This window comes from Aaosphaeria arxii, assembly GCF_010015735.1.
Source record: "Aaosphaeria arxii CBS 175.79 unplaced genomic scaffold BU24scaffold_8, whole genome shotgun sequence".
Classification (NCBI taxonomy): Eukaryota; Fungi; Ascomycota; class Dothideomycetes; order Pleosporales; genus Aaosphaeria; species Aaosphaeria arxii.
The window spans coordinates 1,005,887-1,024,668 of NW_022983481.1; the positions used below are offsets into that span (position 1 = coordinate 1,005,887).

Genomic DNA, 18,782 nt, shown 5'->3' on the forward strand with positions numbered 1-18,782 from the left:
GCGTTGCGGAAGCTCGTTTATACAACAGAGTGCCTCATGTCCGATCGTCTAGTCGGTTATCACGGGTAACATGTTTACTCTAGCCAATAAGGAACAAACCAACTCAGTCGTTGAAGACATTGCGGAGCTACGGACGAACGAAGACTGCATGCTCGAGAGGCTGGAGAGTAGAGCTAGGGCGAATATGGGTTTGAAGGAACATATTCTCCATTGTATCGTGTAGGCTAAGCAATGCACGAGCCCAGGCACAGGATCGCCTCGACGCCTAGCAGTCATCATGATAAACATGGCAGAGATGGACTCGGTTGGCACTCTCTCTGCAAGAGTGCATCCTCTGAGGCATCAGAAAAGTTTGAAGTGCCAAATCCCCTTGACACTTCCCTCGAAATAAGATTATGGTTGACTGCCACTTGATTCGTTGATGGTCCATCACTTACCCGATCGGGCTAGCCTATCCGCGCTGACAGACAATCCGCGACCGGGAAGGTCTCAGGTCGGGGTCACTCTCCTTCAAACGTTGTCCGTTTCCAGCCACATTTTCAATGCCTTGGGCACTTTTGATCCGGAATAGCTGCCGATGCGGCCTTTCTCTAAGAAGGCAACTTTGAATTTCCCAGGCTCCGTGCGTTGCGCTTTGGTAGCCCTGGGGATGGTTCATGAGACATGAGAGCCTTCATCGTGAGTTTCATGGCCGAACGGGGCATCAGCCGCCAACTTGGGGCATATCCGTGCCTGACGTCGCCAAGTTCCTTAAAGGCATCCGCATTGCGCTCGTAGGTCAATCTTCTTCTTTACTTACCATCCTCAGTCGCTTTTCTTCTTGTGTGTGAGGCAGGCCGTCAATCGAGGGTTACATTCCTTTTCTCTTCACTTCCTCTTCTCTTCTTCCAGGCTACGTTGAACGTGTCTGTCCAAATTATTCATCTTAATCGAAACTGCGAACCGGAGTCCATTCTTTGATATCCCTTACTCTTCTTCTATTGCACTTACCTTTCAAACGCCACAATGAGATTTACAACATTGCTTCCTTTGCTGCTTGCAGCTGGTGTTGCTCACGCTCAATTCGGTCAGGGCAACAACGGTGGTGGTAACAACGGTGGTAACAACAACAATGGTAACAATGGCGGCAATAACAATAACGGCAACAACAACAACAATGGTGGTAACAACAATAACGGCAACAACAACAACAATGGTGGAAACAACAACAATGGGGGCAACAACAACGGTGGACAGGGCCAAGGTGCAAACTGCTTGAATGCCGATGCGATTCAGGATGCCAGTAACAACGATGGACTTGCGCAGGCTGAAGAGGGCCAAGCTGCATCTGATACGTACGTTCAACCATCTTTCATTAGATGGATTTGTTACTAACCGATTGAAAGCGATCCCAACAACTTCATCAACTTCTGTTCCGGCAAGACCTTGACCAATGGTCTCCAAGTTAAGGAGGGTTCTTGCAACGGTATCCGTAAGTCTATTACCTTAGCATCTGCCTACGTGCGATTTTAACATCATCTAGCTATGGGTGACATTCCTGCCTCCAACCAGATGATTTCTGCTGCCTTTATCAGCCCTGAGTTCAACTCAGTGGTTGCACCAAACTCGCCCATTACTTTCACTGTTCAGGTCAACAACCTGGAAGCCGGTACATTCACCAACCCTACCATCACCTACTATGCTGGCCCTCAGAAGCTTGTTGGCGGTAAGGTTCAAGGCCACACTCATATCAGTGTCCAAAAGGTTGATGCTCTCACCTTCACACAACCACCGGATGCCGAGACCTTCGACTTCTTCAAGGGAATCAACGATGCCGGTAATGGCAATGGCGAGCTCTCAGCCACTCTCCAAGAAGGTCTTGACGAAGGTGTCTATCGTGTCTGCTCCATCACTTCCGCCGGAAACCATCAGCCTGTAGTCATGCCCGTTGCCCAACGTGGTCCCCAGGACGACTGCATCCGATTCACTGTCTCAAATGACCAGAATGCCAACGGTGGCAACAACGGCGGTAACAACAACAACGGCGGTGGTAACAACAACAACAACGGCGGCGGCAACAACAACAACAACGGCGGCGGCAACAACAATGGCCAAGAAGCGAACCAGAACGGCCAACAGGGTCAGAACGGACAGCAAGGCCAGAACGGACAGCAGGGCCAGAATGGTCAACAGGACCAGAATGGTCAACAGGATCAACAAGGCCAGCAAGATCAACAGGGCCAGCAGGGTCAACAAGGTCAGAACGGTCAACAGGGTCAACAGGGTCAAGGTCAACAAGGTCAAGGTCAACAAGGTCAAGGTCAACAGGGTCAAGGTCAACAGGGCGGTGGTGGCTTCGGCGGATTCGGTCGTGGCCGTGGTCGTGGCCGTGGCCGCGGAAAGGGACGTTTCGCCGCTCGCGCCTTCATTGCATAGATGTACACTTAGAGAGTGAGCATCGGGGATGGACTCTGGGGATTGCGAAAAGGCAGTTACGAGGTATATTTTGTGTGGTAATGGTACTTTTTTCTCGACACACTTCTGGGGGCTGAACAACAACACTTGACATAGAATACCAATTGGTTCCTCAGGAAGGGGTATCACTCTACGGAGGATGGAGCGCAACGCTTCATTTGGACTGGCTCTGAGGGCGCTTTTTCTCCATTAACCCTTTTTTTTATTTAGTTATTATCGACTCCCAAGACAGTTGGCACGAATGTAAACATATTTTCACGAAAAAAAAAAAATCACATTCCAGTTCCAGATTGCAACGATGGAGTTCGAAAAGGAGGGAAAAGTTACTAATCTCCACAGATCTTCGCAACATCGGACATCCAAGAATTCTGAGGTTGTGCCAGGCGGGACATTGCTGTCTCAGGTTTCGTCGCATCCCCAATGCAGGACAGGGGTTGTTGGATTGACCGGGGTGGGGAAGGGAAAACGGGTCGGGTCCCACCGCGAAAGTGTCAAGGTGTCGCAGTGGAGCTTCACCTCAGTCTCAGGCTGTCAGGACTTCCCTTTTTCCCTTGAAATCCCAAGAAGTCCTATCTATCGTGTTGCGGAAAACACATTGTGGTCCTTGGTTTGATCTCCCTTTCATTTGCGCGCGGCTGTGGGGGGGAGGGGAGGTGTTTATGCGTTCGCATTGTATGTCATTGGTGCTAGTTACAGTTAGATACCTAGGTAGGGTGGGACTTGGTTGCGACTTGGATGTGACGTCTGTAAGGGGAGGGGGTGACGTTTCTGACGTTTTTTTCGATTTTGGTTCTGGATTGTCGGAAGGTCTGGATCTAGGGTGCTGATTTTGTGGGAGGGCGGAATGTGTGAATGGCTTACAGTGATGACTTACATTTCGCACGATGGCAGGTCTTACACAATTGCTTGGTTTACTAAAAGGGTAGTTCATTGAAGACGGAAAAGTATGCAATTGGGCAATTGCAGGCGTAGTATTCTCATGCAGTTTCTACCGAGCAGGCATAAGCTAATGTTTCCTCGAAGAGACTCCCTGGAGGGGAGGATTCCAGATACGAATTGTATCGTCAAAGATGATGAAATTTTGAGGAAAGGAAAAAAAACGCCAGTGGTATCCCACCATTTCCCCATGATCGCTATTGAATGCACCCTAAAACGCCATCACTAAGCCCTCCGTGGCAGAACTTCCGCTTGTCTCGATTGTGCCGAATCTCGCTCATTGTTATCGATGCCTTAAGCACCACCCCTTGGCCTGGCTTTGGCCTCCTTCTTCTCCTTGGCTGCTTGCTTTTGCTTCTTTTTCTTCTCCTCGGCCTTCTGTTCTGCTTTCCGCTTGAGGTTCGCCTTTTGCTCGTCTGTTTTCTGGACAGGCTTGAAGAATCCCTCCAATCGACTCTGTTGCGCGGTCTTCAGGTTCTTTTGCAGTTTGGCTGCACCGTTCCTTACCCTATCCTCGTTGAAGTGCTTCTCCTCTACAAGGTACTTGACTAGTCCTTCAACGTCAGGAGATTCCCACTTGAAGTCGCACTCCGGATCGGTGGCAGGGCGGACGTCAGGCTCGAGGAATAAGGCTCGGGCGTCTTGGAAAGGCCAATCTTCCGGAATAGTATACTTTGTTGAGGATTTCATGTGCTCATGGACACCTTCAAGGTTCTTGTGCTCGCGGATGAGCTTAACAGCAGTGCTGGGGCCGATGCCTTTGATGGGATCGAGATAATCGCATCCGAGGAGAATGCAGAGGTCGATGAATTGCTCGTACTCCATAGACAAACCCTCCAAGACTTTGTCGAGGTGGATCTCTAGGATGGGTTCTTTACGTTGCTCACTGAAGGTGAGATGTCGTAGCAGAATTGGCGAATGGAAAGTTAGTGTATCCATATCTTCACTTGCAGCGGCATAGACCTTTCCCGCTCGCGCAAGAACGGCACATTGCGCCTCGGCTTCTGTTGGAGCGACGATGTATGGAATACCCATGAGCTTCAGGAGCCGTTGACATTCCTGGTTGTGCTCCCTTGTCACCCTGACCGTTCGCCGCGAGAACTTCTCGACGTCTTCAGCGGTACCTGTCTCTTTGGCCTCTTCGTGCGCAGCGTGTGCTTCTGATTTCCGCTGGAATCGCTTTGCTAATTCGCCGGACTTGAGTTTCGGTGGGGCTCCGTCAAAGACGTAGAGGGGCTTGATGCCGTTCTCGACCATGCGAAGGGTCCGATAGAAGAGACCCATGAGATGGGATGTGGTTTCGCCGGTCTCGCTCATGAGTTGTTGGCCATCGGAACGAACAGCAATGAGGAAACTGTATATGCTCATAGACCTATGGAATTTAGTGAGTATAGCTGAATCGGACGACTGGGAATGGGACTATCATACGCATCAATAGCCACTTTGCGGCCGAATTGGTTCTTGATCTCCCCAGTCTTGATGGCATCTGGGGCCTCTGCCTGGATGAGCTGGAAAAGGTGTTTAATACCCATGTTTCAGGCTGATATATCGCGCAAACGTGAAGGCGAGTGAAGAAAGAGTGGTAAAGCAGTCAGATGATTGATCGAGGAAGAGAGGGGAATTTCTATGAGAGGAGAACGAGGTTAGTGCTCTTGCGTCACGTCGCGTTCGCGACTTCCGCGGCGCGCGATCACGACCTTCAGCCTTAGATGTCTTGGCATATTATTACCCAAAATGGGTTGGTTGCTAACGCCACAGATTTCCTTCGACAGGTTGGAATAAAATTTGAACTACGCATCTTTCTCTTAGAAGTCGATGTGGATTGGTAGTGTCTATTCCTAAATGTATATGGTCATGATGTCACCAAATGATCTATCGGCGTCTGTTCGCCACACATTAAATATCGGCAGCAATCGGACGAGACTAGGAAATGTACCGCGGTCCACGGCTCGGTGGCAGCGCCTTTGCCGACTGTGGGGTACATCCGACTGAACGAACACAATCCTCCGATTGTTTCTTTACTCCTTACCATTATACATATTTCCTTTTCAATAGACCAAATATCATATTTCTCGTATCTCTTAACAATATGTTGACTCCTTTTCGTAGAGTTGCTGCAAAGCAATTGGGAAAATCAGGACAGACTGCGATTGCCGGTAGACGCCATCTACACGCCCCCGTGGCGTTTAACTGGCAAGACCCTTTGGGTGCCAACAACCTCTTCACTGAGGATGAGTTGGCAATTGCAGAGACTGCAGAGTCGTACTGCCAGGAGCGGATGCTTCCTCGAGTGTTAGGTAAATCTATCGGAAGTCACTTGAGCAAATTGGGTACTGATTCTGGACTTTAGAGGCATATCGGAAAGAGGATTTTGATAGGAAGATCTTGGAAGAGATGGGAGATCTGGGGTTCTTGGGCGCCACGATTCAAGGCTACGGCTGTGCAGGTGTCAGCAGCGTTGCCTCGGGTCTCATCACAAGGGCTGTAGAGAGGGTCGATTCAGGATATCGATCTGGATACTCTGTCCAGAGTGCATTGGCCATGGGTGGCATTGAAGAATTCGGATCAGAAGAGCTCAAAGAGAGGCTATTGCCTCAGATGGCTAAGGGAAAGTTGCTGGGATGCTTTGGGTTGACTGAGCCAAACCATGGATCTGACCCAGGCTCTATGGAAACGATAGCTAAGCCCCACCCTTCGAAGAAAGGATACTATGTTCTTTCTGGCTCCAAGACTTGGATCACCAACTCCCCCATTGCAGACGTACTTTTGGTGTGGGCGAAGCTGGAGAGCACGGGCAAGATTCGTGGATTCGTTATTGAGCGTGACCAATGCCCACCCGGTACTCTCGAAACACCCGCCATCAAGAACAAGAATGGGCTGCGAGCTTCTATAACAGGAATGATTCAAATGGACGACTGTCCAGTCCCTGAAGCCAACATGTTTCCGGAAGTTGAAGGACTTAGGGGTCCATTCAGCTGCCTCAACAACGCGAGATATGGCATTGCGTGGGGAACCATGGGTGCGCTGGAAGACTGCATTTCTCGAGCAAGAGATTATGCCCTAGAGCGAAAGCAATTCAAGGGCAATCCGATTGCCAAGTATCAGTTGGTCCAGAAGAAACTTGCGGATGCGTCCACAGACGCTGCTTATGGTATTGTGGCAGCTGCACAGGTCGGAAGGCTGAAGGATGAGGGCAAGGCAGCTCCGGAGATGATCTCAATGATCAAAAGGCAGAATTGCGATCGAGCTTTGGTGAATGCACGGGCGTAAGTTTATACCCTCTAGTGATCTTGCTTGGGCTAACACAACATTCAGCTTGCAAGAGATATTCGGAGGCAACGCGGTGAGCGATGAGTACGGAATAGGGAGACATGTGGCCAATCTCTTCGTCACACAGACATACGAGGGCCAGAGTGACATCCATTGTGAGTTGTACATCTTATGTGTCTGACACTAATACTAACGACATTGCTAGCTTTGATTCTTGGAAGAGCAATTACTGGCGTTCAGGCTTTCTGCTGATAGCCCTAGTACTGTATGTAGATACATAAAGCATGCGTGATTCCATAGCAAATATGATGGCAAAAAGCACCGTTGAGCAGAGCACCCTAATGGCCGTTGAATGGAGAGGCTCGAGCGAGCCACTATGTGACCCTACGCAACTTTGTCATTGAATGGTCCTAAAAGGTTTGGAGAAGTGCACGTGGTTCTCCTATATTGTAGCCAGTAATGCAGTGCACTGCAGCCTAGGACGACTTAGGCCGAGGTTTCGAAACTCGGAAGGTCTCACGACGGTATGCATCTGCTTGCAGCAGCGCCGGTGATGCGGAGGCAATGCGAACTGGGCCTAAAGTTAAACCACACTGCAGCTGAATGATGTGTAATTAGTGCAATGCGCAGGAGAAGTATCGAACAAGATCTCGCCTGTGTGGGGAGAGTCACAGCGGATGCATTATTGGTGATGATGAGCAAATGGTCTCATAACCAAATGCAGAGTAGACCATGAATAGATCAGGTCAGCAACAAATGCGATTATTGAATGCACTGCGTATTCAGGGCTACTGGTTACTGTACGGAGTACTCGTGTGAAGAACGAACAAACGCCCTGTAGAAGTGATGGCACCGACTGAACAAGCATGTTCTGTACTGTTCTATTAGTTGCCACCAGCCAACCATCTCACTGTTTGCTGGACCCGGGGGTGAGCGATGCTTCAGCGGTTGGGCAAAGCCGATGAATAATTTTTTGGGCTGTGGAAATCCGGTCGGGCCCTTTCTTGTCATTTGCTACTCTTGTGGCGGCAACCGGCTCTTCTACACTTAGAAAGCAAAGGCAGAAAGACAGCCAACCACTCTTCAGTCTTCTCCGGACGTAAAACCACCTGGGCAATTATCATTCACTGGTGTCGCCTTTTTTTCACTCTCACTTTCACCATAAATTTGTGCACAGAGTACTCAATCACAAAAGACTTCTACTATATCAGTACCACCGACACTACTACCTCCCATCCCCATCATCACCACTAGTTTCTTCCTGGTTACTCACCTTCCACTGAACAACACACAACCTTCTCATATCTCACAACCATCGCAACAGGTATGTTCAAATAAGAATAATATAATACTACCTTTCTCTCTTTACCCCTTGGGCCGCTCACTCAGTCAGCCTCGCCTGGCTTCACGAGTAGTGTTGCCCTGCCTCTCTCTCACTCTCACTCACTTACTCTTCCTCACCTTACCCTTTCCGCCACTGATACGCCGCACTTTCTTTGGGGCCAGGATCAGAAAGGCGCTAACACCCTCCAGCCCACTTCACCAACATCTCTCTTACAACAACTTTGCTCTGACGCACGACAACCCCAATACCCCCAACAACACACCTCACACAACCTTCGCTATGGCTCTCAAGCGCATCAACAAGGAACTCACGGATCTCGGCCGGTGAGTGATCTCCATTCCTTTGTCCTACGAGGCTCGCCGCTCTGCTCGCATGACAGTGTACGGATGCGGGGTGCACGACGACGAGGCGTCTTCACAACCTCCGCTTCAACGTTCTCTCAAACCTTCTGAGGTCGCTCTTTACTGACTCCTTGTGTGCAGCGACCCTCCTTCCTCTTGCTCGGCTGGTCCCATCGGAGATGACCTGGTACGTCCCCTCTTATCGCTCCATCTTCGGCGGCTGAAGCGGCATCATTCTTGCACTCTCAACGCTGTGAAGATGAACCGAATGAAAGACAAAACTGACTGAAATGCCACGATAGTTCCACTGGCAAGCGACGATCATGGGTCCTGTACGTATTCTTCGGCAGAGGGCATTTTACCTCATCCCGCCACCCTCGCAGAGGCATACTCTCGAACCAATATCAAACCATCCGGCTAACACATATACCAGAGCGACTCACCATACTCCGGCGGCGTCTTCTTCCTAGCCATTCATTTCCCCACCGACTACCCCTTCAAGCCCCCGAAGGTCAACTTCACCACCCGCATCTACCACCCTAACATCAACTCAAACGGTAGCATCTGTCTGGATATCCTCCGAGACCAATGGAGTCCTGCTTTGACCATCTCAAAGGGTAAGTCGAGGCCTTCACCGAGAGACTCTCCCAAGGGAATCTTGCCACTGACCATCTCTACAGTTCTTCTCAGTATCTGTTCGATGTTGACCGACCCCAACCCCGACGACCCGCTCGTTCCGGAAATCGCACATGTCTACAAGACCGACCGGTCTAGGTACGAGTCTACGGCTCGGGAGTGGACCCGGAAGTATGCCATCTAGTGAAAAGAGCTCTTTAGGCATGGCATGGCATGGCGGCCTTTGCAGGCGGAGCTGGTTTTTCCTTTAGAATGATGAACGACAAATGGCCCCTGGTGGATTCAGATTCTAGCATGCAAGTACGAGAGAGAGAAGAGATCCCTTCAAATACGGGCGGCGGATGGATCAGGAGTTTTTCCTTGCGCAAATCTCGGCGTGCTTTTGGAAGAAAGGGCTGGGACGAACTCTTGCTTAGCTTCTAGCAGCAGCAGAATGGCTCTCTTTTCTTACATCTTCCCCCAATCATTCTGCGAACGATACACATTATCACCATCTGCATTTTATGGTTTAGGGTTTCGGAAATGTGCATGATCACTTCCACATGTTTGCTGAGAGGATTTTGATCATTCTGTGATGTCCGTGGCTAGTGATGTTGCGTGTGTACTGAATCGTTAACACTGTTTGTACCCCTCACCCTTCTCATCAGCTACAGTGAACTCAGACCATTTGTGAAAGCAAGGCAAGACCACGTTGCCATGGTAAGATGTATCAACCTGTGAAGTAAACCATAGTTGTACATCTACGCACAATGGGTAGTACGAGACGAGCTTTGTGATTTCCGTTCAGCCAACAACAGGCACCGGAGGATCTCTTCCACGACCCCACTACCAACAACCCGAAGGGCTGTTGATAGCAGACTCTCTATACATTTATACATACACTATAATACAGACCCGAATTCCTCTCAGTCCACACTAATCTTCCGAAACGACAACTTTTCACCCGAGTCGTCGCCGCCGGCAGCTCCCCCCGCCGCCTTCAGATGCCCATTCGCCCAGTATCCCGCCGACAGCAGCCGTGCCCTCCTGTCCGCGTTCAGCACGTGCACCGCGCCGACGAGCGGCGAAGTCAGCGAGTCGTCGCCGTTGGTCTCGAGCCGCCGCCGCATGCTCACGTAGAGCCCCTGGCACGTCGCTTGGAAGTGCTTTATGAGTGTCGCGCGGCGGCCGAGATCGTTTGTCGGGTCGGCGGGGTCGCGGAGGCAGAGGAGGTGCGTGGGGTTGAAGCCTTGGTTCTGAGGGTGGGGGGATTAGTTTGGAGGGTTGGAGGGGAGGGGGAGGGGGATGATACCTCTATGGTGGCGCTGTTTACTTCTGAGAGTGGGAGGACTTGGGATTTGTCGAAGTATTCTGGGGGGTCGATGGAGAGGCCGTGCTTCGCGGTGTCGAATCTGCCCCAAAACTTGAGGAATTGGAGGAGCGCGGCGCCGGCGGTTGGGGTCTCGGGAGGGGTGTGTCGGAGTGCGGCGACGGTCATCATGAATAGCGGGTAGCTGGTGATGCCGCCCTTGCGGACGTCCATCATGTCTCTGAATTCGAAGGTCGTCTTGATAATGGGCCAGAGCTCATGCAGGTATGGGAACTCGGTGAGGTACGAGCGGATGAGGTCTTCGCTCGGGCGGTTGATGTTGCCGATGACGAGCTGGATGTTGAGGCCCGTGGTGATGTGCGTCGTATCGAGGAGGGGGAATCGCGACCAGTAGATGTTGCAGGGATCGTATTGATGTGATTCGCGTAGGTGCCTCCGGAGGACTTTGAGGTGGCCGTTCATTTCTTCTCTTGCTTTCGCCGTCCGTGAAATGGTTCCGTCTTCGTTGTGTCCCCGGAGCCCTTCTATCTTTAAGAGGATGTCGATGTCCGAGAGGGCGAGCGCGAGACCTGTCTGCTCCGAGCCGAAGACTTCGATGTCTGCATTCGGTATTGCCTTTTTCACATGGGTTCTCATCATCCTGATTAGTCGTTTACGTGCGAAGGATTCGACGCCGTTGGGGCGCGCGTATCTGGAGAATCGGACCATCTCGATTGTAAGTCTGGCGGGCAAATTGTTAGCATGTCTTCCAGCATAGGTGGTTATGGATCTGGTAGTACCTCTCCATTGCATCCACACGGTCCGAGGGGTGTGTGTGCCATGGCACTTTTTTGCTGAATGCGTGATCATGTTGATCGATTTTTGTGTATTTGACAGCTTTGCCTTTTCCATTTTTCGGGAGGCGTTCCACATAATTGCTCTGCTTGTTCCGCGCTTCTTCAGCAGGACGTAGTCTCAACTCTGATTTGCCTTTCCTCGTCTTCACAACATTTTTGACTGTCCTTGACTCTTCTTGGTTCGCATTCCCAGATTCCCGCGTACTGTCTTCCAGTGGTTGTATGGGGTCATCGGTGACAATTGAAGGGAAGACGTCATCTACGGATGAACCAGGTGTAGTAGGTGTGTCTACCACGGCGGCAGTTGAGGTTGACGACCATCGTGGTTGGAAACCGTTGCGTTGGTTTGGAAGCACGTAATACTGCCACAGAGCAATTGACGGCGCAAATCGATTATGCGAGCGGCATACAAAAGAAGGTAAGGCTGGGTGCTTCATGACGGAATCCCTATTCGTGCAGACGGAGGAATGAAGCAGTTTGAAGAATCCCGTTACCAGAAGTGCGCCCTCTTGAGGGTGTTTGGGGAACTTTGGAGGTGGGATATACGCTATACCCTTTTGGGGTTTCTCGTGATACCATGGATTGGGCGAAATCGCTTTAGTTAGCCGGTCATATTACCGGTAATAATTGATGGGTATGTATGTTGCACCCCGCCTTTATTGGGGGTTTACTCTCTCTATACTCGTGCGTAGGAACCTGGTAGACTAAGAGCTTACTGCCTACCCAACTACGGATCTACCTATTGGGAAAGCCAATTGATCAGCCTTGAGCCTCATCCTCTCCCTGAGTTGTTGTCAAAGACTGAGTAAGCAAGACTGCCGTTGGTGTCCCTCATGACCACTACGCAACCGTAGGTCTTGTGGGGTGTTTCAATATTTGCATACACGACTGTCATGTTGAAATACACAGTTGTTGAGGTCCCACATGAGGAAAAACATCGTTCCCAGCTGCGTCATCATTATAATATTCCCAATCCATGGGCAAATAATGGGAAAGACAAGTAAAAAGCTGTCATTATCAAGTCTTCTATGTTGAATCGGGGCCCGTGCGGAGACCCACTTACCTTTCTCCCACAGCTTATTACTTATGACGCTCCAAGCTTGACATGGAGGGGCTTCTTCACGTAAACCCATATCTTCCACTTCCTCTACGCCCTCTCTCACACTCTCACTTTCACTCTCACCCTCAACCCCTACGAAACCTCCTACCCAATTCTTCCCTATCCGCTCCCTATTGCTTCTTTAATCGATTCCTCGTACCATTAACTCACTGATTCTCTTAGACTACAAGTTCTGCCTCTCCCGGCTCTACCAATCCTATAATGTTACTTGCGCCCGCGATTTGACTTTCAACGCTCGAAGGAATTGATTCACCGCCTCGTTCGATAATAGGGGTGAACTTTCGTTTCATTCTCTCACTCTAGGTGAGTGAGATTCCTGGTGAAGGGTGAAGGGTGAAGGGTGAAGCTCGCGTATTTCTTCTTAAAAGCAGAGCGCCCTCTCTCCAACCTCCAACACCTTTTCTCGCCATTCGCTCCGCTATATCTACCTCTGGCTGGGCACAAGCTGACTGATTCCAATTAGGCACAAACGTACTGCGAGAGCACCATGCCTCCAGCTACACAGCTCAATCAATCGGCTTCTCCTGAGGAGGTGGCAGACGCGACTCACCCGGCCTTGCACCCCTCCGTCACCAACGTTCCAGTCACCCCCGCTCCCGGTGCATTTGGTCAGTCCGCATACGTTGATTCGGATGAGGATGACAAACCCTCCAAGCAGGTCAACCCTGGCGCGCAGAATACCTCCAATCCATACTTCCCACCCCTAGAGAATGATGGACCACGCTCGCCTTCTGAAGTTGCCGCCGGTGCCCGCTCGGGCGAAGAGTTGCTGCGTCGCCTTAGTTTGGTCCAGGACCCGGATGCGAAGCCAGATCTCGCAGATACAGACCCACGAGCTGCTCATCCCAGCCTTGGTCTGAGCGCGAAAATCATCAGCGCCACTTTTGCTGTCCCATATCACATTGGATACTCGGCGGGCAAGGAATGGCAATTAGAGCCCAGACGCGGAACTTCAGCCCTGTTCGATTCGTTCAACCATCTTGCTTCGGCATCATCTCCATGGAACCATACCCTCATTGGCTGGACTGGTGAGATTAACGAGATTCAAACTGCTAAACCCGTCACAAGCCAGAATTACAGGCCTGCGAACTCTTCACAACAGAACAAAGCGGCAGCTCCGATACCCGTGGATGGCAAGTGGACCCAGCCGCCGGCTCACGACGGGCTGCGCATCGGCCGCGAGGACCGTCATCGACTCGAAAGACAGCTCGAACGAGACAATAACGGCAAGATTGTTCCCGTCTGGCTTGCCGACGATGTGGATAAAGAGAAGGACCTCCTCATCTTAAAGGACCAATCTCGCTGGCGGCGATATGCCGAGCACGAGCTGTACACCCTCTTTCACTACAAGCAGAATGAGCCAGCAGACGGTCGTGACGCGAGGTTGACGTGGGCAGATTACTACCGCATGAACAAGTTGTTCGCCGATCGTATCATGGAGTATTATAGTCCTGGAGACATTGTGGTCATTCACGATTACTATCTTCTCCTGCTGCCCAGTCTCCTTCGACAACGTGTCCCAAACATCTACATCGGCTTCTTCCTCCACGTTCCGTTCCCCAGTAGCGAATTCTATCGTTGTCTCAGCAGGCGCAAGGAGATTCTTGAGGGAGTCTTGGGATCGAACATGATTGGTTTCCAGTCCTACAGCTACTCTCGCCATTTCTCGTCCTGTTGCACCCGTGTTCTCGGCTTCGACTCCTCGTCTGCTGGCGTTGATGCGTATGGCGCACATGTAGCCGTGGATGTCTTCCCCATCGGAATCAACGCCGCCAACACCAAGAAGCTCGCCTTCGAAGACCCAGTCATCGAAGATAGGATAAAGGCCATTCGCGAGCTGTATGCGGGCAAGAAGCTCATCGTCGGTAGAGATAGGTTAGACTCCGTTCGAGGAGTTGCCCAAAAGCTTCAGGCCTTCGAAATGTTCCTCGAGAGATACCCCGATTGGCGCGGCAAGGTTGTATTGATTCAGGTTACAAGCCCCAGTGGGGTGCAGACCAAGCGTGGCGAGGACGATGACAATAAGATTGTCACCAAGATCTCGGATTTGGTTGCTCGTATCAATGGCAATTATGGCTCCCTAAGTTTCACTCCGGTGCAGCACTTCCCGCAATACCTTTCCAGGGAGGAATACTTCGCTCTACTACGTGTAGCAGACGTTGGCCTGATCACCAGCGTGCGTGACGGTATGAATACGACCAGTCTGGAATACGTCGTCTGCCAGAAGGACAATCACGGACCCCTCATCCTATCCGAATTCTCCGGAACTGCAGGTTCCTTGCGCGGAGCCATACATATCAATCCTTGGGACTTGAGCGGTGTTGCGAGGGCAATCAACGACGCTCTCACTATGCCCCAGGACACCCGCAAGGGACAGTTCAATGGCCTATACGAATATGTTGTGGCCAACACTGTGCAAACGTGGACAAATAGCTTCTTCAAGCGATTAATGACCAACCTTGCATCGTTTGATCAATCTTTCGCCACCCCTGCCCTGGATCGAGCCAAGCTACTGTACCAATACCGCCAGGCGACTAAACGACTTTTCATGTTCGACTACGATGGTACTTTGACACCGATTGTCAAAGACCCGTCGGCAGCTATCCCCTCTGACCGCGTCATCCGCACTCTCAAGACACTAGCCTCAGACCCTTCCAATGCTGTCTGGATCATCAGTGGAAGAGATCAAAAATTCTTGGATGACTACATGGGCCACATCCCGGAACTCGGTCTCAGTGCAGAACATGGCAGTTTCATGCGTCATCCTCGCACCGAAGATTGGGAGAACCTCACTGAAAAAACGGATATGAGCTGGCAGAATGAAGTGCTTGAAATCTTCCAGCACTATACCGAGAGGACACAAGGTATGTTCGATATTGTTGACTAGGTTTTACAGCCGCTCACACTCGACAGGATCTTTCATTGAACGCAAGAAGATCGCGTTAACATGGCACTACAGAAGAGCCGATCCGGATTACGGACTGTTCCAATCCAGGGAGTGCCAGAAACATCTTGAAAAGACCGTGGCCAAGAAGTACGATGTTGAGGTCATGACAGGCAAGGCCAATCTAGAGGTACGCCCTCGCTTTGTCAACAAAGGCGAGATCGCGAAGCGTCTAGTTCAAGAATACGGGAGCGAGGAAGGCGATGCTCCGGAGTTCATACTCTGCCTGGGCGATGACTTCACGGATGAAGGTATGTCATTTGTACTTGGTCTGCGTATGTGTATGGATGGATTGCTAATTCCTACTGCAGATATGTTCCGATCCTTGCGCCAAGCACGATTGCCAACCGATCACGTATTTTCCGTAACAGTCGGTGCCAGCTCGAAGCAGACTCTAGCAAGCTGGCATCTTGTCGAGCCGGCGGATGTCATTTCTGTGGTATCCTTGCTGAACGGCTCTACCGATGCAGGCAATGCGGGAGCAGTGGCAGTTGTAGAGGGGTCCGTCGGAGACACACGCGTCTAGAGCGCCGCAACTGCACGACCTAAAAGTAGAACGAAGGAGAACGTTCGAAGAGATACTTGTGGACTGTGGATTGTTCACCCAAGGGTTGGGTGGACAGGAGAGCATGTTTGCATGTTTGCATGGAGCCTGGAGTCCGGACGGGATGACATAGACTTTGGTAACGGCACGGATACGTGAAATGATGGACGAAGCACACACAAGCCCGCGAGCAATCATGCGGGGAAATGTTTACATAGATGAGGCACAGCTTCAAGTACAAATGGAGAAATGCAAAAAGAACATAACTACTATTACGGATGTCTTGGCTGCTTGCTTGTTTGCTTGAATCGATGAGATTGACGGAAGGATGAGTTTCGGAACGCTCTCCACATGCTTACACAGTACACACTGCACAGTAGGTAGGGTGAGTGGAACGATTGACAAAGAAGAGCAGGACAATTAGTGACGCGATCTCCATTGCATGAACGTTGACTCGTAGCGGTGGTGCGTTTCCCCGGTGGGTTTGAGCCTTTGAGAGGGTGGTTGAGTCGTATTTTGGATTTGATTGAATGCAGTAGTCAATGCGCCCCTTGCTCATGCAGCCATTAGGCTCGGATTAGCGTACCCACAAAGGGATTAGTGTACCCATAAGGGGTTAGCATCCACGTGGGTCGGTTTCGAGACTTGAGAGAGGATGCTGGGTGGGGACTCGGAAGAGGGAGACGAAATTTGAGGAGAGTCAGGGAACATGAGAAGAACGCCAAACCATCCCAACGGAACGACAATCCACCCACTACTTGTTTTTACCGCAATGCCGGTGGCTGGTGGCGGGTGGCAATGCGTTTTACGACACGGAGCACTCTCAATTCAAAGAGAATCACGAGAAGAGAGGTTGGAAGAGGAACAGAAGAGAAGGACACAACAGAAACAGTGAGAGAACATACCCACCAATGGACCGCTCTCTGCATTTTTGGCGAATACCTTCCCTTTATGCATGGAACAGTGTTTAGCACTTACACGACATGCACGACAAGTTGACTGTCCTTTGGCCTAGGGCCGTTGATACTCGCCGAAAAGGCCTAACAGGGACGAATCCCCCGCGTAAACCCCCATATCAACAGCCCACGGGCTGCGAGCCAAAGCCGGCAGCCAGCCATCATTGCAGACGACTGTATGCCGTTGCAGGCCATTGCATGCCATTGAAAACCAGTGCAGGCCAGTGGCGCCCTAACTGACTTGCGTTGCACTCGATAAGCCCTCATCGGCTTCGAGAACTTGGGAATAGACGGCCAAGAGAGTCCTTCGGCCCTTTCCCGCCCGTGCTCAATCATCAACTAAACAGCAGACTAGACCTGTAGAGGCTGGCAGTGAACTCGTAGGTTGGTTTCTGTGTACGAGTAGCGTGTCGTGTGCATTGCGTGCCTGTCCTGTCCCTGTCCTGTGTGCGGCGTGCCTGGCCCTTCTTTCTAGTAACCTTCCCGTCCCTCTCCTGTTACGAGATACTGTGGGTTCTCTTCGTTTTTAGACTCTCCCCTCCCTTCCTCCTCGTGGTAGTCCTTCTCCTCCTCCCCGTTTGTGGTTTATCTCCTCTCGACCTCTTCTCCATCCTCGTCGTCACCCTACCTTGCCGACTTCAACCACAACCCCAGCAATTGCATTCGTTCCTGGGATCGCCAACCTCCTGCAAATCTCTAAATTAACAGCCGAGACTTGACTGCCGCGGCGTCTGCTTCAGTGTTACAACGGTTTTCCCTGTCCCTGTACCTACCAGGTCGAGATCCTCGGGAGATATATTATACCACCTCGCTTCCGATCCCCATCTGTCGCCCAGACCTACCACTGTTCCAACCTTCCAAGATAAACCGACCGTTTGAACATATCCTCCCTCTCGTGACATCAATTGAACAACTTGTTGCCGGTATTCAACATGGGTTTCATCGAGAAGCTTCAAGCCAGTATGTCAGGCAATCCCAGGGATCCACAATCACATTTCTAACTGTACTAGAACTTGAGCTCTACCGCCTGGAGCAGCGCTACACTCGTCGTGAGAAGCGCACTACCTTCATCAGCGATGCGCAGTACGTGGATGGCGAGTACATCTACGCTTCCTCGCCAACCTCCTCCAAGTCCATGTCGACAAACAACAGCAGCAGCAGCCGACGCTTCAGCAAAGTCCCTGGCGTCAAGATCAAGGAATTCGCTCGCGCTGGCAGGGCATAGATAGCGCAACCACGACTATCACCACATATGCGCACTCGCATGTAGAGTACTGCGCTTAACACGGTCACCACGGACCTCTCATGACGTTACACGCAAACATCATTAACGACCACAAAAACTTTCAAATCTCAAATTATCAAGATCTCAAAACCTAGCGTGCCACATGGCTAGCCGTGGAGGCACGCTGTCCGGGACCACGCGCCTGAGCATGCAAGGGAAAAGAGGGGGGAGCAGTTGGCATGCAGGGTTCCGGTCTGTGACTTGCACGACGTAACGGACGCGAACGCATTTCTCTATTATCCTACGCCTTTGCATATCCACTCCCTCTTGTCTCTGACCATGATTTCACCAGTCAGAGACATGCACTCTCTTCATCCCCTCGCGCGAGTTCTCAGGCTCGTTGGTTCTATCACTCCCTTCCTCACCATATCCTCTTCAACTGTGCATTCTTCATCCGACTACTTCTTTCCTTTGTTCGACATTATGGATGCATGTGGGTTGCATGTGTTTCTACATTTCCAAAATACCCATTTTCCTTTCAGGATCCCAATTTTGGGGCCTCTTTTATCGCATGATCGAGTCGTGTTCCATTTAGCAGGCTTATTCATAGACCTAGCATACATTGGGCATTCATGTGGGTTTTGTTCGTCATGCATTTAGCAGAGTCAGAACGTAGACGAATAAACTGAAGTACTCAGATCATTGCACATGCTAGTGATGTTGTTTATCTTGAAGTTGGTCACTTTATTCGACGTAACGGTCGACGTCACTATCGTGCAACTACTTACACCGTACCTTACCTTCCCCCTGCTATGCGTAAGGCGAGTGCAGTCTCGCTTGCTGTTATCTTTTGATACAGAGGCAGG

At 50.9% G+C, this 18,782-nt stretch overlaps 7 protein-coding genes across 7 annotated transcripts; 5 read left to right on the forward strand and 2 right to left on the reverse strand.

Annotated features, from left to right (window-relative positions):
• Positions 1 to 505: 505 nt before the first annotated feature.
• On the forward strand, positions 506 to 2,713 carry BU24DRAFT_426010 (uncharacterized protein). The gene is made up of 3 exons (XM_033528880.1): positions 506 to 1,334; positions 1,386 to 1,471; positions 1,523 to 2,713. The coding sequence occupies exons 1-3, from the start codon at positions 1,006 to 1,008 to the stop codon at positions 2,413 to 2,415; spliced, it is 1,308 nt and encodes a 435-aa protein (XP_033380509.1). The 5' UTR covers positions 506 to 1,005; the 3' UTR covers positions 2,416 to 2,713.
• Positions 2,714 to 3,391: 678 nt separating this feature from the next.
• BU24DRAFT_375717 (flap endonuclease 1) lies at positions 3,392 to 5,199 on the reverse strand. Its single transcript, XM_033524602.1, has 2 exons — positions 4,819 to 5,199; positions 3,392 to 4,762 (listed from the first exon to the last, which is right to left on the reverse strand). Exons 1-2 carry the CDS (start codon positions 4,920 to 4,922, stop codon positions 3,685 to 3,687), a joined length of 1,182 nt encoding a protein of 393 aa, XP_033380510.1. The 5' UTR covers positions 4,923 to 5,199; the 3' UTR covers positions 3,392 to 3,684.
• A 198-nt stretch (positions 5,200 to 5,397) lies between these two features.
• BU24DRAFT_397074 (glutaryl-CoA dehydrogenase-like protein) lies at positions 5,398 to 6,997 on the forward strand. Its single transcript, XM_033525329.1, has 4 exons — positions 5,398 to 5,687; positions 5,741 to 6,656; positions 6,706 to 6,815; positions 6,866 to 6,997. Exons 1-4 carry the CDS (start codon positions 5,480 to 5,482, stop codon positions 6,910 to 6,912), a joined length of 1,281 nt encoding a protein of 426 aa, XP_033380511.1. The 5' UTR covers positions 5,398 to 5,479; the 3' UTR covers positions 6,913 to 6,997.
• Positions 6,998 to 7,873: 876 nt separating this feature from the next.
• Positions 7,874 to 9,648, forward strand: BU24DRAFT_271358 (ubiquitin-conjugating enzyme). The gene is made up of 6 exons (XM_033522593.1): positions 7,874 to 7,984; positions 8,194 to 8,328; positions 8,488 to 8,533; positions 8,649 to 8,678; positions 8,780 to 8,963; positions 9,027 to 9,648. Exons 2-6 carry the CDS (start codon positions 8,285 to 8,287, stop codon positions 9,164 to 9,166), a joined length of 444 nt encoding a protein of 147 aa, XP_033380512.1. The 5' UTR covers positions 7,874 to 7,984; positions 8,194 to 8,284; the 3' UTR covers positions 9,167 to 9,648.
• On the reverse strand, positions 9,603 to 11,619 carry BU24DRAFT_453623 (uncharacterized protein). Its single transcript, XM_033531273.1, has 3 exons — positions 11,071 to 11,619; positions 10,274 to 11,012; positions 9,603 to 10,217 (listed from the first exon to the last, which is right to left on the reverse strand). Exons 1-3 carry the CDS (start codon positions 11,562 to 11,564, stop codon positions 9,888 to 9,890), a joined length of 1,563 nt encoding a protein of 520 aa, XP_033380513.1. The 5' UTR covers positions 11,565 to 11,619; the 3' UTR covers positions 9,603 to 9,887.
• Positions 11,620 to 12,487: 868 nt separating this feature from the next.
• Positions 12,488 to 15,862, forward strand: BU24DRAFT_271432 (glycosyltransferase family 20 protein). Its single transcript, XM_033522594.1, has 4 exons — positions 12,488 to 12,550; positions 12,711 to 15,111; positions 15,161 to 15,442; positions 15,503 to 15,862. Exons 2-4 carry the CDS (start codon positions 12,735 to 12,737, stop codon positions 15,715 to 15,717), a joined length of 2,874 nt encoding a protein of 957 aa, XP_033380514.1. The 5' UTR covers positions 12,488 to 12,550; positions 12,711 to 12,734; the 3' UTR covers positions 15,718 to 15,862.
• A 1,761-nt stretch (positions 15,863 to 17,623) lies between these two features.
• BU24DRAFT_465741 (uncharacterized protein) lies at positions 17,624 to 17,916 on the forward strand (the record flags this gene model as incomplete). Its single annotated transcript, XM_033532300.1, has 2 exons — positions 17,624 to 17,651; positions 17,702 to 17,916. The coding sequence occupies 2 exons, from the start codon at positions 17,624 to 17,626 to the stop codon at positions 17,914 to 17,916; spliced, it is 243 nt and encodes an 80-aa protein (XP_033380515.1).
• Positions 17,917 to 18,782: the final 866 nt, after the last annotated feature.